We start from the raw sequence: 19,296 nt of genomic DNA on the forward strand, positions 1-19,296 counted from the left end.
GTGAAAGCACTTGTTTTAAGCTTTCATTTGATATACATGTAATGCTCATAACACTGGCCCACACTCTCTCTAATACCCTACCAAACTTTCACTCTCTTTTATACCCCCATCAGACCATCACTCTCTCTAAAACACCACCAGACTGGACCACACTCTCTCTTATACCCCATCAGACCCTCACTCTCTGTTATACTCCACCAGACCATCACTCTCTCTGAAACAGCACAAGACTGGACCACACTCTCTCTAATACCCCACCAGACCCTCACTCTCTCTAATACTCCACCAGACGTTCACTCTCTCTTATACTCCATCAGACACTCACTCGCTCAAAAACATCAACAGACTGACCCATACTCTCTCTAATACCCCACCAAGCCTTCACTCTCTTGTATACTCACTATACACTCACTCTCTCTAGAACACCACCAGACTGGCCCACACTCTCTCTAATACCCTACCAAGCCTTCACTCTCTCTTATACCCCATCAGACCATCAATCTCTCTAAAACACCACCAGACTAGCACAAACTCTCTCTTATACCCTACCAATCCTTCACTCTCTCTTATACCCCATCAGACCCTCTCTAAAACACCACCAGCCTGGACCACACTCTCTCTAATACCCCACCCCTTAACCAACCACACCCCTTGTCCCATAATGACAACCTTTTGAGGTGGTCCAAGGAACCAAAATCAAAATGCCTACACATTCCCTTTTCAGGGAGTTTTTTGTCAAGTGATGAGTTTCCTTGACGTACGATTCAGACCTTTATCATTGTAAACACAGGTAGCTAATAAAATACTACCTATTGCGCTACACTGTCTTAATATGTCGTACCTAGTTTGCTTTTTAAAGCCTTTAGACTTTGACCTCTGGGGATGCGGCTAACATAGAATACATCTAGGGTCATGGGTCATCATTGTACCAAGTACCAACTAAGTATGAACCCTGAGGGCGCTGTAGTTCCTGAGCTAGAGCTGTTTGAAATTTTATACATATTGCCCCCTGTAGCCCATGACCTTTGACCTCTGGGGTCGATGTTAGTGCAGAAAATATCTAAGGGTCATGGGCCATCGTTGTACCAAGTATGAACCCTGAGGGCGCTATAGTTCTTGAGCTAAAGCTGTTTTAAAAGTTTACACATATTGCTCCCTGTAGCCTATGACCTTTGACCTCTGGGGTCGAGGGTACCCTAGGAAATTTTTAGGGGTCATGGGCCATCATTATACCAAGTATGGACCCCGAGGCTACTTTAGTTCTTGAGCTAGAGGAGTGCAAAGAAGTGGTCTTAAGGAGAAGGAGAACTAGAAACCACAGTTGTGTTTGACCAAACACGAATATCTATGCCCGTGACCACACCTAACCCCCCTTCCCCTATTCACAAAACGAAAACTTATACTCCTTGGTATCAGCTTTAAATGATAGGCCTATAAGTATCATTATCCTAGCACCTAAAATAAAAACCCGCCCAATAAACGATGCAAGCTCGAGAAATTATAATTTAAATGGTGTGATTGGGGCTCGAGCAAACTGGCATATGAAAATATTGAAAGAGAAAAAATCAGGACTCAGCGGGGATTGAACCCGGTCGCTGGATTACCGGTCCAGAGCTTTACCACTATGCTACCTGAGTTCACAGTCGGTACTCGGGCAATCTCAACTTAAGTCCCCATGATAATAATAATAATAATGCATTTATAATGCGCCATCTATCTAGACAACCTATTCCGAGGCGCAAACATTGAACAATTAAAAATTAACACACAATTATAAAAACAGTCACATATAGAAGTCAATTGTCATAAGCAATCTTAAACAGATGAGTTTTTAAAGTCTTTTTGAAAATATCAAGTGAATCACTCTCTCATTGTGTCTCAGCGGCCAATTATATATTAAATAATGAAGAAGGAGGCGGCCTATATGCTTCACCCTAGCAGGGCGTAAGACAATGCGAAACACAAATTAATATATGCGAGGATCGGAAATAAACGATGCAAGCTCGAGAAATTATAATTTAAATGGCGTGATTGGGGCTCGAGCAAACTGGCATATGAAAATATTGAAAGAGAACAAATCAGGACTCGGCGGGGATTGAACCCCGGTCGCTGGATTGTCGGGAGGGGCTAGGCTTGGGCATCGTCAGTCTTTCGCATATCGCATCCAAAACATATCACGATATCACCATCCGACGATATTTTTATCAACACATGCATGCATGCCATATCAGAAGTTCAAAAAGTATAGGCCTACGGGTGCAAAACGGCCCGGCAAACAGTGAAGCATCAAGTATAGGCCTACAAATAAACAAGTACAAAACATACTTCAATCCACTGCCATCGTTCAAAACAGCTTCTTTATATCCGAAACGTTATTAAAAACAGTATGAATTCAACAATTTGCCGCTATTTTGCATTGCATGAACATTGAACATTTCGTTGGTCGATCGTGGCCTCCTGAGTGGATGGGAGACCACTGCTGCCCTCATACACATTGAACATTTCGTCGGTCATGGCCTGCTGAGTGGATGGGAGACCACTGCTGCCCTCATACACATTGAACATTTCGTCGGTCCTGGCCTCCTGAGTGGATGGGAGACCAATTAGGCATATTGCCCCCTGTAGCCCATGACCTTTGACCTCTGGGGTCGGGGCTACTCTAGGAAATTTCTAGGGGTCATGGGCCATCATTATACCAAGTATGGGCCCCGAGGCTACTTTAGTTCTTGAGCTAGAGGAGTGCAAAGGAAGCGTGAGAAGAAGGAGAAGGAGGAGAAGTCGAAGACTAAACACAACAAATACAATATCTATGCCCCGTTTACACGGGCATAGATAAGAAGCCGAAGACTACACGGAACAAATACAATATCTATGCCCCGTTGCACGGGCATAGATAAAAAGGGTACAGTAAAGCATCAGACACATGAAATAAGACGCTTATGCACTATACTCGTGAAGGATGGTGCGCGGCCCTGTCAGATATGTCTCTCGACTACTCCATCTGGTAGGCTATTCCAAAAGTGAACTGCAGTGTGGATGAAGGTCCTGCCAATAGATATGGTTCTAGAAACTGGTACTGTGAGAGCATGGCATGGCATGGCATGGACAAGCTGGAGCGGGTAACTCTACTAACTACAAATGGCTTTAGTAGCAATGCCTTCATCATACACCCGATGACACACCACTTACGTTTAACCATTGCAAATGTGAGTTGACATCAAAAGCTTATCTTAGATTAATATGAGGGAGACGATTACTGACTATTTAAAAATAGTCAGTAATCGTACCTCATATTAATATTTCAAAAAAGAACAACAATTATATCGAATGGTATAGTCAATTTTAATCAATGAAACCCAAAAGTGAAGAAAATACTTTGTTATTAAATACTTTTTGATAACCACTATTTTGCAAAGATCTTTCGCACAGCCCGATTTGGCGCAGTTTATGACGTAAACATGAAGTCGGATTCTTATTGGCTAATTGAATCACGTCATCGCGTGGCGCAGGAATGAGCTAGTTCCTTTTTACTCGATCCATCATCCACTGTGCAAAGGTACCGGATGTCCCAAAAAACCGTTACATGTAGATTTTTGAAAATAATCAATGCTATTGTGAACAGATAAATAAATATCCTTTTCATGACATAATCTATGTACCCTCTACTAGTACCCTCAAATTCACAACCTACAAACTTAGTCCGCATTCCACTCATTCCTGAGCAACCTCTATACGTGACATAATGCAACATTAGTTTCATTATACCACCGTCACAGCCACCGTGCATTTGGCGAGGCACTTGAGTAGGCCATGGCAGACTAGTATTTTATTCTGAAGAGATAAATCAGAAATGTAAAAACAAACAGTAGCGATTTCAAATCAACAAAATCCAAACATGGCCTAAATGCAAAAGATTGTTATTCATTTCCCTATGTTGATGACAGGAGATCACAGCGTGCAGACCTGCTTTCACCAAAATCTGAAATGTGTTCTTCTCTAATGACCATCTTCCTTTATTTATTACCACAAATAGTCAAGAAGCTCTAAAACTGGTTTATTTTCAGTGTACAATATTTGTTTTTTCGATGTATCTTTGTGCAATAAGTTTAACAATGAAAAATAAGAGAAACATAAAAAGTAATAAAGAAAACATCTGAAAACAAAGGTGTGCGTGTGTTCAACTTTCGTTGTGCGATATTTTGATGGTTAGCCACTCTTGACACCCCCTGTCATCTTGCGCTCATAAGTTAAGTTGCTTAAGATACGGAATTGAAACTTAGCAAGCAGTTACAAGAAGGATGAATAAATAATATCTGAAAAAATGACATTGTTTTGTTTGTTGTATATATGTACCGTCACAAAATGCGGTTCATTTTCTACATGTAACCTTTTTATGGGACACCTTGTATTTGCAATATAATGTATTTTTTGGGTATTATACTCACCTCAGGTGAGCTTGCTGGTGAATTATCACATGAGTATCTGTTATCATTCCCTGCTGATACACTAACGACAATCCCAGCATTGACCAGCTTTCGAACAGCATCATTCTTGACCTGATGTCCAGATGGTCCACCAAGCGACATTGAACATACAGCAGGTCTTGTTGCATTCTCAAAAATCCACTCCATTGCTGATAAATAAATTAGAAAAAAATTGCTTCTTCATTAGATGCCGTTCGATATCCATATCTATATCTTTATCTATCTATCTAATTTTCCCCACGGAAAATTATCATTTTGAAAATAAAGTCATAACATACCGTATTCTAGTGGTCCCGGACCTTGACCAGATCGACAGCCCCATCCCCCATTTTTTCAACAGAACTTATATTTCGGTATCAGCAGAAAAATCATATTTTTCTCATTACCCCAGTAAAATGTAACGCCCGAAATATTTTTCGTTTAAACGGTGCAGTGAACAAAAACGCGGTGAATTGTATATAGTGTTCCAAAATTGAGCAGATAGACCAATTACTTTTGCGAAGACGAATACCCCTGGTACTTCAGACCAATTACCTTTTTGAAGATGAGTACCCCCAGGTATTGTGTACAGAGCCAGGCGAAGTATTATAATTCTAGTCGGGAACAGCCCATCATTCCGAAGGGTCATTAATCCGAAAAGGGTTGAAGCTAGGGTTTAGGTTTATGTTAGGATTAGGGTTAGGGATAAGTTAAGGTTAGGGTTAGCATTCAAGTTAGTGTTAGGGATAGGGTTAGGTCAGTGTTAGGGTAAATGTTAGTATTAGAGTTAATGTTAGGTTTTGGGTATAGGGTTAATGTTATGTTTAGGGTTAAGATTTATAGAGCTTAGGTTATAGGTTAGGATTAGGGTGAAGTTTAGGCTTATAGTTAGTGACCTCTGTGACCCTAGACTAGTGACCCTTGAGACTATCTGACTATCGACCTGTAATACTATTTACATTCATATACTAACCTGCCAAAATAATAAACGTCGGTGAACCGCCAAAACATCCAAATACTCTGACACTGTGTACAGTTGCATTAGAAGCAATCCCATAGGTTGAACCAGCCGCTATGCCCGCACAGTGGGTGCCATGTCCTTGACAATCCTATTCATATGTGAAGAGATCACGCAAAATCAGTCAGAACTCGGAAATATTAAATTTTCAGTTTCTTATAGGATAGTAAAAAGCATTTACAAAGTTGTATTTTGTAGAAAAACCCACAACCAGTTCAAAAGATATGACCAATTAAAAAGTTTCCAAAACAAGAGAAAACAAAAGGAAATATTTGTGACGTGTCATGTCAAAAGGAGACACTTTTGAGGTTTTTACATATCTTAAATATAGAGATATTTTGTTCCATAATACCGTTTTCCCCAATGAAATCGGACATTCCTAAAGCGAAGATATTGAGTTCGTAAGTTATGGTATTATAAAATTGGAAACTGAGATATCGGCCTTTACAAATATTATTGACAATGTTGAGAATAGGAATTACTTAGAAAAAGATGCCAGTTATATTCCGATTTGAAACTATCAGACAATATTTTAAACATTAATAATATCACAAATTCGCAACAAACCCAAATTGTGAAAAAATCTCCCGGGCAGATTTTTGGCTATTTCTCCATTTACGATCCTGCCCAAAAGTGTCTCCTTTTGACATGACACGTCACATTTCATTTGTTTGGCTATATCTCAAAATCAACATTTCCGAATTCCGGCTGATTTTGCTTGATCGCATCACTGTGATCACATGAGAGAACAGTTATTGCATGTTGACAAATTCATGTACCACAGTAAGATTAATATCATGCCTACAAGGTTCTACATAAAAATTAATGAATTAATTGCTGCCCTAGAGAGTGGATGACGTGTTTTTTTTTTTTTTTTTTTTTTTTAGAAGGTTGGGTCTGTAATTCCAAAATTATTTTCTCGGTCAAATATTCTTTTAAAAAAGATTCTGGTGTTAAAATTAGGCACGAAACTGTGTCTTTTAGTGTAAGATTTTTGATTTTTGTAGGCCTTAACTTAGCCCGCGAGCTTTTTTCAGTATTTAGCGTTTCAAACTGCTATAGATCGTTATAAAAAGATATTTCATACCTCTGTGAGGCACATAGTTTTATAGTTTTGTCAGAACATCCGTTTTTATTTCACCTATTTTCACTTGTGACTGCCAAAATGTCCAACTTAATACTTCATTTCCAATATAACCAGCAGAAATAATCGTTATTTCTATTGTGCCTCGCAAAATCATCCATCCATGGCTACATTCGCGAGTTGATTTGAAAAATGGTGCAATCATAACCGAAATTCTGACAAAACTATGATATATAGCTCACGGTGATGTGCGTTAGAAATTGGGGCATATCCTTCATTAGCGAACTATATTGCTTTGAAAAGCTAAAAGGTTGATCAAAAAATTTTTTTAAAGCTCGTGGGCCAAGTTGAAGCCTATCAAAATCAAAAATCTTACACTAAATGACTGAATTTCACGCATAAGTTTAACACTAGGATTTGGACAAAATATATAGTATCGAGGATTATAGTTTTTCATGACATTTACTTGGCCGAGAAAATGAATTTTGCATTGAACATGTTGAAAAGGTGTAACTCAAAATTTTGCTTATTTCAACACCAAATTCGATCGTTTGTATTGCCTCATTACATGACTGAGTGAGCCTTGTACAACAATAGCCATCGGTTGACTAGAGTTCTGAGTGAAAAGCAACATCAATATTTCATACACTCAAAACACGGTGGACTGAACAGCGCTTTTCAATATTATTGAACTTATTACTATACTACGATTTGAATATCAAACGTACCGTATCATAGTCAAATCCATCGTTAACCAGATTAAAGCCATCTCCAGTTCGACCAATAAACTCATCATGGCTGTAGAGTATGCCAGTGTCGATCACATATATATGAGTGTCAGTACCATCACCTTTTAAAAAACAGGAAAAATATAAATAAAGAGTAATGGTTACATTAATCAAATGGCTGGTGTCGGGTTGAGCATAAGCGCTTGCTTCGACATTGGGATATAAAGAAACTATTTCGTTATTTTTATCTTATTTTATAAATTCGGCTGAAATATAATTACATAATAATCAAAAGAAAGTCCCAAAATAAAGACTCATATGGCTAGCGTGGAAGGATCAACAACACCAAGACACGGTCACAAAACTCCTCCAAAACCGGTCCAAAACTAATGTGTAAGCCATGTTTATCATCTTCAGGAAGTCATTGGATGAAGAATGACTGCCCAGAGACTGGAAGACTGCGAGAGGGTAGTGGGGAGCGCTCAGCCATCATGGCCATTACATCAAGTCTGCCGATAAAGGTGGCTCAATCATGGTGTGGCAAAAAGATTTACAGCTTAGGAAGAACGTCAACTTTCCAATAAAGGTTGTCATACTAAACTAATTATGATCGAGCTCAGTGTAATTACCAAGAAATCATCAGATTGTTAAAGGCCCATTCAGTGATCCCAGCACAAGTGTAGAAAATATAAATTATTGTTTATAAAATGCTTAAACGTGCAAAAAGTTTCTCAAATTGTCATTTGGTATTTTTGAAATGAAATATTTGAAAAAAAACGAAGAAAACAGCATTATTGACGAAGTTGAAGCCCCATTCAACTACATATAGCTAATTTATATACTGTCAGTGTATAAATTACAGATACATGTAAATGTCAGGTAAACCACTAGCAAAATCTGAAATTGGATGATTTTTACGATCGTCCTGATGAGCAAATCACTGAATGTGCCTCTTTAAGTTCCTGGTATTGCTCGGTAAACATGTTAATATTAGTCCTAACGCCCCAGTTGCTTTTTGGCGAGGGGGAAGGAAAGAAGGGAGGAAGAAAGAAAGAAGAAGAGAAAACCTTTTTTCTCGGGTGCGGTTTTGAACCCCCGACCCCTCGGCCACACCCGTGCACTGACCTACCTTCCTACGTGGTCTACCTTGGCAGGCCAAGCTTTCCGTGGTCATATGACTGTTCACATTATGACGCAATCAAATCTAGGGGGATACCCGCGCGTGCATATGCTTTGTGAATTTAGTATTTTTGATATTTGGTTCGGTTAGGCTTAAATGATGTTGAAATACAAGGGTAGCTGACGATATACCACACTTCTGTTTGACTTCGCAATGAAACCTCATTTGGGCCCATCTTAATGTTAGTCAGTGTTGCCGATGCAATAAAGCAGTGAAACCACAAAGGCGCATCAAAATGTCCTCGGGTTTAAACGTTTTACGTTCAGCCAACGAACTGAGGTACATTGATAACCATCCAATACCTATTGCCGTAGTAAAAGGACGATCTTACTTATAAAATGCACTAGCGCAATTTTGCGGCCTTACCGCGGCGTTGGTAATATTGTACATTACTGTATAGCTTTTGTTCTCGGTCGTTAAGACAGGTTAAGATCCCAGTTGTATGATTATCTGACATTCCATTTTCATCGATGCCATTAATTCAACACGTGACTGTTTTGTCTGGCCTATGGACAGAAAGTCGAACAGAGATTGAATGCTGATTTGACAGATGAAATGATAGAATAAATAATCACCCATCACCAAGGAGGTTAGATAGAAAGGAGAGGAAATACATTACATAACGCATATTGTTCCTTTATGCCTATTTGAGTTTCCGAAACGCTATTCATCGAGAGGTACCTTTTGTTCGAGACAAAGGGCTTCCGCCATTAAATCGGTAACTATCCTGACAGCGTATTAACGCTATAGGCAGGCTACTGTCAATAAGTGATCAAACGAAAGTCACGTGAAAGCGCCTACACTAGCGAGAGGTACCTTTTGTTCCCATATATCCAAAGGGTGTAATTGAGTAGCCGTATAAGCACAAAAGGCACACATTAGCCGTGGGTGTACAGTTCGTTTATATCAGCCACTGACTTTAGGTGCTTCATTTAAATCGATTGCACATCAGAATTAAGGCTGCCAAGTCTACATGTCTTTAGTACTGTATAATGGTTATACTAGCTACGTATACATGTAACATATAATAAGTACTGGTGTAGGCCTATATAAAAGTTGTTTCACAAATTGACATTTAATTTTATTTTAAGAAGGAGATTGGCATACCGTGGCGTACCGAAGGGGGGGCAGCTCTTCTGTGAGAGGTCTTGGGAGGGAATGAGGGGAGGAAGAGGTGGAGGAGGGATATGGAGAATGAGAGGGGGAAGAAATAAAGAGAAAAAATAATAAAAATAAATAAAATAATAGAAAGATAAGGAAAATGATAGGAATGAGAGGGGACAAAAAGTAACAGGGGATGGAGAAGGGAAGGGAGAAAAGGAGAGGGGGTGATACTTTAGCCAGGAAAGAATAAGTACAGAAAAAGGAAAAGAAAGGGAGGATAAATAAATGTAGGCCTAATAATAATTATTATAGAAACTAAACACAGCCCCCCCCCCCCCACATAGGCCTAACAGTAACAGCACTACAGGCAGCCATTCGATGTTGTCAATGCTATTATGCGTTACGTAATTAAAACGCCCAGACAGATGTACTTCACACCTACCAAGCACAAGTCACCCAATTTCGAAAATTGGACGTTCAATGTACACTCTCATGAATATTGATTGGCAACATTTTCCAATATGTCAGCGCTCAAATCGGACACAATAGAACAATAGTCCTTTCAGTGCGTTGCCCATCACAGCCTCTGCATTAGAGTTTAAACTGCAGCTTCAATAATAGGCTGAACTAGAGCTAAATTGCAAGCCCCACTTAGTGAAAATGCACCATTTTCTGCTTCGAAACTTGTCGGCTCCATTAAGACTTACACCTTTCAAATCATTCTCAGGACTATTTTCTCAGCAAAAAATCTGTCCAAGCTGTAAAAGGTATATTCTTATTGCCCACCAATCAAAACAATAATATTTTTATTGGGACAATTTAAATATATGAGTTGTGAGTAATTGTTGGTTTGGAATAAAATTAAGCTGTGCTAAATTGATACATTTACCGACCGGTGCATTTCATTTATAAGAATCATATACACACGGAGGTAAAGTATACGCCGAAGCCCGGGTAAAGAGGATAAAGGTTTCTATTGAATAGCTCTATTGTCTTCTAAAGACGTGGCAATACCTAAATAAGTTGTTGCATTATTATCTAATGGCAAATCTCTCTGGTCCACACGATCAAGTCCCCACGATGTAACACCAGATGTGGGATACACCATAGAATCCTCTTCAATATACTTCACCATTTTGGATTGACGAAGCTGTAAGAATGGATTAAGAACGATATGATGTTAAAGGAGTATTTAGTGATCCTAGCATCATCTTTTTATGTTTTAGGAGAAAACTTTCAGTTCAAAATTTCAGTTGATTACATGATAATGTGCATTACATTGCTCCATAGGTAAATGTGTTGTAATTTTGTTCTGTTAACAATAAAATAACTAATAGATCATTTTATTCTGCGTATTTTGATTCATTCGGCACGATGCGACTTTATTCCCTCAAGTTGTATCAATTTGAATGGAGAAGCATTTCAAAAGTGACACATTTGGGATATTCCTCCTTCAGGGTGATTCCTGTCGGCTTTTGTAAGTTCTCATATTACAGGGTGAAAGATCAGCACTCACCACTGTGCTCATAACTAGCGTGGTTTGAGAAAAAAGTGTAAAGCTATTGTCACTTTTGAAGCGCCCTTTTTTTCTCATTTAAGGGTATAATGATGTATTGTTGGTCGAAGCAACAAAAAAAGTTTACAGCATCTTGCGAATGGTAGTGAGCTTTAGCAAAAAATGCATTGCTCAATTCATAGCGAGCATGTAGCAGAATATACTTTAGTAAGTCCTGTGGTTCTTGAGTTATGTTGTAAAGAGGGCTGAAAAAACAACACTTTTGTAAAACGTACATAACTCATTAACAACAATAAATTAAGCAAGTTTTCAAAGTATATGATTTGTAGAATGAACTTTTGCAAAACACCAAAGTGTTACTTTTCAATAATATATTGATTCAGATAATGAAAATCGATTTTTTTATTTGGCTGCTTCGACCAACAATACCTCGTATTTAACCTTAAGTTGGTATAAGTTGGGAAAATAAAGTAGGACCGTGCTGAATGAGGTATCAAAATGTTCCATTTATTGACTACTTTGTTTGGTGTTCGGTTTTAAGTGTTCGGATACTCTTTGTGCGCAGTATATTTACCTTTTTAACCGAATCCCGGGATAAACGAGACGCAAATCCTTTAATGGTGTGCCGATATTCACGTTGCATCGTTCCTTCAGGTGTATTCCAGTGAATCATATCATCGAAAGCTTTGGCGTAATTGTCCATGTCCATATCATCCTGAGAGAAAGCGGAAATAAAAAAAAGCAAATGACCCACTGCTATAGTCTGTATACCTTTCTCGAGACAGTAAATTAGATTTTTTATTGTATCTTTAAATATAATGATGAGAATTATATAAAAGTATACATTTTCCGAAAGTAAATGATATAAGGAATCCAACTAGCATAACAGATTCCTCATTCAAAAAATGAACACTACTGATTTTACTTTACTGACTCGAGGAAGATATACGGACTATAATTATATTATTATTGACTCATTTTGTGAATTGAAAATACTAGTTTGATTATGACGTCCTGTCAACCGGACCGAAAATGCCGTACTGTCCAGGTCAGCAACCAATCACGCAGCCCCTTTGCCCTGATGCCAGACGCAAAATAGTTTTTTGTGCTTCCGCAGCCCAGCAAAACGGAAACTTGTGACAAAATTGCAAAAAATTATCAAATGGTCATGACAAACAGAAATACTGAAATCAAACTGTGCACACAACAGAAATATCAGTATGTTGATTTTGCAGGTAAAGGTAAAAATGAGGGTCATTCAGTATGTTATAAGTTGTCTTGTAACCCCATTATGTGGATTATTTTTATGACATTTCTGTTCTGTATGATCATTGATACGAGCTGTAATTACTCAAGGCCAAAACCTTTCGAATGCACAACAATAATACACTGTTTGATTAAGTTAACGAAACCTAAGGCTTTAATTACACGTGATGTGGCCCATACACGATCAAAATATTGATCATTATTGGGGACCCTAGATGCAGAAGTGGATACAAAATCTACCATTGTGCGTGTTCAATGGTAGAGTTTGTATCCACTCTTGTATCTAGGGTTTTTGATATTGATCAATAAGATTGAACCCGTATGGGCCGCATAAAATATGATTTATACATGAACAATAAATTATGCACATACAATATAATCACGCAATCGCAATTTTAAATAATCAGTACTTAACCAGCAGTCTTCTTCTTGTTGATTTTAATGTTCTGTTACAATGTTCTGACTAGCGAGTGTTTAAATCCTTGTTCGCTTATTCCTCGAAGATCACTTTTCAACGAAGTCCATTGTACCCTTGCATTTATATATCCTTTTGCGCTTAAAACTCGCACAGAAATGGTGCTGCTGTCTCCAAATACTCAAATCCTCGCACAGATGTCACTTCTTATGCTAAGATGCTTCTTTCGCCGAACACTCTCTTTTTCCAGGAAACAGGCTTCTAGTACAGGGCGTTATGGGTTTGGGATTTTATATTCCTACATTAGTGGAACCAATTAATAAACATTTAATTGGTTCCATTTTTTGTGTGCCACCTGTGGTCCCCACGAGGGATCGAAGGTCACAGTGGGTCTTAAACTTAAAAAGTCAATTGTCGTATTTTTCTACGAAGCCTAGTTTCAGGTAGATTAAAATGTCCGATTTCATCGATACTCGATGTCTATATGTCAAACATATACTTAATTCACAATTTAAGTGCACTTTTGTTTTGTCATGTCCCCCTTCAGAGTTCATGTAGCCAAAGGCCAATAAAAATATGTACAAGCATATAGCTGCATTATCATATTATTTGACCCATGATTTCATCCGCGATTCTAAGGTTATAAATTTTTCTCAAACAGTGGATTGCGAGTTCGAGCCCCGATGACGGTGCCATCGTGCTCTATGAGTTGTTATGAATATTTTTAATTGATCGCCGCCCAAAGGTATCAGCATGTCTCGGGCATTGTATGGCAGCTGACTTATTCTAACGACAGCGTAAATCACTTTAGTACATGTACTCCGGCTGCAAACACCATATTTGTGGGGTTAGATGGTTTTGCCAGTTAAAGTTTGTTTTTTGCTGGTTATTGATCTTTGAGTGGTGTAGACAAAGATTCCATGGGATGAAAAATCGTCACCCTTGGGCAATCCGAGATATTCAAGATGGCCGCCACGTATCTCTAAAATAACATTCAAATGGTGTTTTAGTGACAAAAGGTATCATATCAAATAACTATAGTGTTTTGGGCAGTTAATTATAGGTTAATGAATGCGTCTTACTTGTTGAGAGTGAAATTGTACAAAATAATGCACGCGTACTGAGATGTTGATGCGTCTAATGCACGAGCCCCGAAGGGAGTGCATTAGACGCATCAACATCTCAGTACAAGTGTATTATTTTGTACAATTTCTCGAGCAACAAGTAATGCGCATTTATTAACCTATTTCATACACGAGAAAAAAAACCGTGATTTTTGCTAATTTTATAACAAAATTGTCACTAAAAATGTTGGAAAATACGAGCAAATATAAATGCATCAACCCGCCAGGAAAATGAATCAATCCTACGCGATGCGAACGCGCGCGAAAGCACTGCGGGTAGTACGCGGACTGCGCGCCCGTACAATATTAATGCACTAAGCGTATTTTTCTAACGGCTTTTCTGATTGGCTATGTGGTTCTAAGAGTGTATGAAAGTTTGTTATTTGCTGATAAATGATCTTTGAGTGGTGCGGAATAGGATTCTAAGGGGTGTGAAATTATCACCCTCGGGCAAGACGAGATATTCAAGATGGCCGCCACATATCTCTGAAATAGCATTCTAATGGTGTTTTATTGCCAAAGGGTATCATACCAAATGCTGTTCTGGGCAGTTAAAGTTTATTTTTTTGCTTATAAATGATCTTTGAGTGGTGTAGAATAAGATTCTAGGGGCTGTTAAATTGTCACACTTGGGCAATCTAAGATATTCAGAATGGCCGATTCGTTACTCTGAAATAGCATTCAAATGGTGTTTTAGTGACAAATGGTACCATACCAAATAATTATAGTGTTTTGGGCAGTTAAAGTTGGTTTCTTTGCTGATAAATGATCTTTGAGTGGCGTAGGATAAGATTCTAAAGGGTGTGAAATTGTCACCCTTGGGCAATTCGAGATATTCAAGATGCCGGGCCGCCACGTATCTCTGAAATAGCATTCAAATGGTGTTTTATTGACAAAAGGTATCATACCAAATACTCTTTTGAGCAGTTAAGAATTATTTTTTTGCTGATGAGAAATAATCTTTGAGTGATGTAGAATAAGATTCTAAGGAGTGTGAAATTGTCACCCTTGGGCAATCCGAGATATTCAAAATGGCCGATTCGTAACTCTGAAATAGCATTTAAATGTTGTTTTAGTGACAAATGGTAGCATACCAAATAATTATAGTGTTTTGGGCAGTCAAAGTTAGTTTTTTGCTAATAAATGATCTTTGAGTGGTGTATGATCGATTCTAAGGGGTGTGAAGTTGTCACCCTTGGGTAATCCGAGATATTCAAAATAGCCGACACGTAACTCTTAAATAGCATTCAAATGTTTTTTTTGTAACAAAACAAATAATTATAGCATATTTAGTGCGCATTAATTGTAGTGTCGGCCCAATATGTAATATATGCACGTAGATTATGAATTGACACGCTTCATTCAGTGATCCCAAATTGCCATGATGGCGTCCCGTGAGTTGTGTAATGTATGCTCATAATAGGTAACTGTCTTTTCTTAATATATTGAATGGTTTGCATAACATATCATACGCATACGTTTCTTGTTATTTAATTTAACCATTCTTAACCATTTGCATAAAGTTTTACCTGTCTTTCAGACCATTTTAGCAATAGAATACACCAATGGATGTTATGCCAACATTTGAGTATCTGATAGCAAAATGCGTGATCGTGGTGATAGCTAGACAAATGAAATCAGAGAACGTTTAGAAATCTCTGTGAGTGATCTTCACGCGATGGAATTAGGCATCACATAGATCCTGTGCCTTAAGGAAGAACAGAATGATTGTGTTTTTAATTCAGTGAGTGTTCCAGGTTAAAGAAGAAATAAAACAAGCAAACAAACTGTATTGTTTTACTGTTTTAGTGACAAAGGCAATACACGCTGTGATGTTGCAGCATCTGAAGAAGATGCAACTGATGGATTTCCTAAAACATGCTGAAGATGTCGCATTTGGAAACCTGCTGAATTGTATCAGGAATGCTGCACACATTTGGAAATCACATTAACTCGCGCTGATCGTAGGTGACTCAATGAAGAATTCCAAACAAACTTTGCCGAATAGCTTCTAGTTCTTTCATTACAAAGTTATTCTAGTATTATCGTATTCCGTTGCAACTTTAACGCACGTGAAAGGTGAAGTTATAATGAAACTGTTATAGGAAGTAGCATCCAAAGAGTAACCAAACAGGTAGTACGAGAGTGCAAATACATACGCATTGTAAAGTCACACTACAATATCCCTATCGATGAGGATTTGGCTGCATAATCAGTATCTGACATGCTACAATTTCCTCGCCGAAGTTACAGAAGTCCTTGTCAGCTTTACTGATAGGCAACAAAGTCCTGTGCAAAAGCAAGCAATGGATCTTCAAGTGGCATTGGGTGTCTTACCCAGAGATTCAAAGGTGATTATAAACCATCTGTTCGACTACCGGGTTACATGTTGCTATAATGATCGATCATTCAAGAATTTCGGCTTCAGTTGCAGGCGCTGTTGATATTAGTCGTCAAACAATTGAAGGCGCTCAGCTCAGGAAGGATTGGTGCAAGTTGGGCAGATAATTTTGATACAGATATCAGTTCAGATATCACCAAATGGAAAGCTGTTAACCCCGAGCTGTCACTCCATACACTCCCTGCAAAAAGTCTTCCAAAATGTGTTATTTCATTTCGGTGGTGGCCATCTTGGAATTTTTATGCGATTGTAAAGAAGTAAAATGTCAAACTGGATATGCTTAATTCTAGGGTTTACATTAATTATTGTAAGAAACAAAATCTGGCAAAATAACTTTACCTTGAAACTAATGGTTTTTGCTTATGACGTTTAACAGCGGCCATTTTGAATTGCGAGAGTGTCATGTTTAAAACTGTATATAGTTTATATTTAAAGCATCCAAAAGGAAAATAATTTACACAAAATACTTTAAGTTATCATTTATTATGGTACCGCTAGTGAATAACCGAGCTAAATTTTATTATCTATAGCGGCCATCTTGAATATTTCTAATTGCCCAAGGGTTACCATTTTACATCCCCAAAATCTTATTTTGTACCACTGAAAGAGTAATAATCAGCAAAGAAAACTACTTTAACTGGCAAAACCATCTAACCTTGCTCTGCCACTGGACAAATGTGCGCGCTGTATAAATACCAACATTTATTTTTATATTTTTTACATTTTTATTCTCCAAATTCTCTCATGAAAAAGATAAATAATCAAATTAAATTACTCAGGGTACATCACATCACATAAACACTACCTTTGTCTTTCATACAACACATGTAAAACTGATATGACACACGACGTAACAGCATTTGAGCATAAAAGTCTATAGTCTACAGTCACTATCACATTGTTTGGATCACTTTGTTTCACTTCTTTCAAGGTTGTCCCTCTAGAAATTTATTTGAAATGTAAATTTATTCAAGACAAATGGCCTTTGGGTATTCTTTATTACCAAATTTAGTATTAGAAATCTCTCGGAATATAAAACCGATGAAGCGGAATAGGTTATAAGCTATATAATTCTTTTGTATATGCTTTAAAATAGTTCCTTAAACCAGACAATCAAGGATTTCAACCCAAATACCCTTTTCGTCTTTATATAGTTTATTCTACTTTTCAAGCTTCAAACACCAAAATAAAAGTGTATATTTTCAGTAACCAAAGATAAAAAGTATTGAAATTATGAATCATTTGCTGAAATTGACATCGGTGAAAAATGAAAAAAAATAATATACATCTTAGACACTAAAATAAAAAAAAACATGTACCATGTCGTATTCAGAAATATCAGTAAGGCGACTTAAACACTGTTCTACGGGCGGACGGACCTTTCAAGTAGAGTGGGGTTTTTTTTAATGCTAAAATGACCCTAAAATATCACCAAAATCTGCAAAATATGAAAAATAAATCACAGTTGCAGTTGCAGGATTTTTTTCACGAGTGGCCTTTTTCCTATCATCAAAGCTATATCGATCTTTTCTGAGTTAATAGATGGGTTTATATTCTATTATTCCAGCCATTGTAGTTTTTGTCAAATGAACTGACGTGATAGTACTTATACAATTAAAACAGATTCATTTATTGGTCAAATTGCACGTGGTCATCGCTAGCGTCTTTCTTATGAAGCAGTTTTACAGTAAACCCTCTCCGAGATGATGGAATCGTCGAATGACGTCATTGGACGTTTCGTCAGGAATAATAGACAAAGGGATAGGCATCCTAGTCTGCTGCCCTCTTTCGAAATATGTATCCTAGGTCTCACAATAGGCGGATTAGCGGCCATTTTGTCTTCGACATCACGTGTCCTTATATTTTAGTACACAAATATATAAGTTTACAGGTTTAGGCCTACTATTTTTAAAATTATATTTTGAGTATACAATATATTCTGTGAGTAAATAGATCAAATGACGATGATTGTTTAGGTATTATATGCTTGATAGAATTAAACTGTTTGACCAGCTAGTATTCTCCTCCGCCGTCAGTGTGATTCCAGTCACTCCACGTACCGTGTTGCGAAGGTGGAGGAGTCTAAAGCTCTATTGACGAACACGCATGCGTTAAAAATATGTAGCCTAGGTCGAACAATAGCGTGACGTAGTTTCCGGCATTGTTCCTATGCACTTTCACCCTCCTGGTTTCGTTCTGGCATGGATACAGTATACAATATATCGACCCGGCTCTGCTGACTGCTTACCTTTTGATAACAAATATATTGTTCGGGTTATGACTTCCCAAAGGAACAACGATCTCGCTTACTTAAATACTATATTGGCCGGGTATTTGAGCTCCGTTGACTGCTTACCAATATATTCCAAGAATTTGAGCTCTGTTAACTGCTTACCTGTAGCACTACAATATATTGTCCGGGTATTTTAGCTTCAGCGGCTGCCTTATAGATGGGTGCTTCTGTTCTGACGACTTTAAAAGTGACAAAGATTATTGTTAGCAACAGCAATGTCCGGTTGAGGATTGCATGCTTTAATCGCAGCATTTCTGTTTTTATATAGTAGCAGTAGCCAGCAACAAAATCGTAGTTTACTATTATTTTTTTCCTCCAATCAAACAAACAAGAACGTCGTTCGTTTTTATGGTGCTAAAATATACTGCTCAGCCCAATGAACAGAATGAAAGCGTACTTCAATCATGATAGCTTTAACATGACCTCAATCATATCATCCATTATCCCAAGCCGATGAAGCGAAACGGTAAATCCCAGTATTTCAGTTTTGAATAATAGCATGAAGCAATTCTTGGAGAGGGCAATCCCTCATTTGCATGTGACGCTTTCTTATTTAAATTAGCCATTGTATTATTGCTTAATATTCATATGTTATGGGGAGCACTTTACACCACCAGGTTGGGCAAGTCATGAATAATTTAGCGTTGTGAAGCCAAATAAACTTATTATTTCCCAGGCTTGAAAAAAAATTACAGGCAGAGGTG

At 37.8% G+C, this 19,296-nt stretch overlaps 1 protein-coding gene across 1 annotated transcript; it reads right to left on the minus strand.

Moving 5' to 3' along the window:
* Window positions 1-3,695: 3,695 nt before the first annotated feature.
* Window positions 3,696-18,997, minus strand: LOC140144949 (extracellular serine proteinase-like). The gene is made up of 7 exons (XM_072166746.1): window positions 18,695-18,997; window positions 11,668-11,808; window positions 10,592-10,727; window positions 7,294-7,415; window positions 5,437-5,572; window positions 4,446-4,633; window positions 3,696-3,728 (listed from the first exon to the last, which is right to left on the minus strand). The coding sequence occupies exons 1-7, from the start codon at window positions 18,842-18,844 to the stop codon at window positions 3,696-3,698; spliced, it is 906 nt and encodes a 301-aa protein (XP_072022847.1). The 5' UTR covers window positions 18,845-18,997.
* Window positions 18,998-19,296: the final 299 nt, after the last annotated feature.

Source organism: Amphiura filiformis, unplaced genomic scaffold (genome assembly GCF_039555335.1).
Source record: "Amphiura filiformis unplaced genomic scaffold, Afil_fr2py scaffold_101, whole genome shotgun sequence".
NCBI classification, from domain to species: Eukaryota; Metazoa; Echinodermata; class Ophiuroidea; order Amphilepidida; family Amphiuridae; genus Amphiura; species Amphiura filiformis.

Excerpts from the sequence above, each read along its gene's own strand:
- LOC140144949 (XM_072166746.1), bottom strand. The coding sequence starts at position 18,844 with ATGCTGCGATTAAAGCATGCAATCCTCAACCGGACATTGCTGTTGCTA. Across the intron at positions 10,728-11,667 it reads CCCGGGATTCGGTTAAAAAG|CTTCGTCAATCCAAAATGGT; the intron begins GTAAATATACTG and ends CCATTCTTACAG. Across the intron at positions 7,416-10,591 it reads TAATGCAACAACTTATTTAG|GTGATGGTACTGACACTCAT; the intron begins GTATTGCCACGT and ends GTTTTTTAAAAG.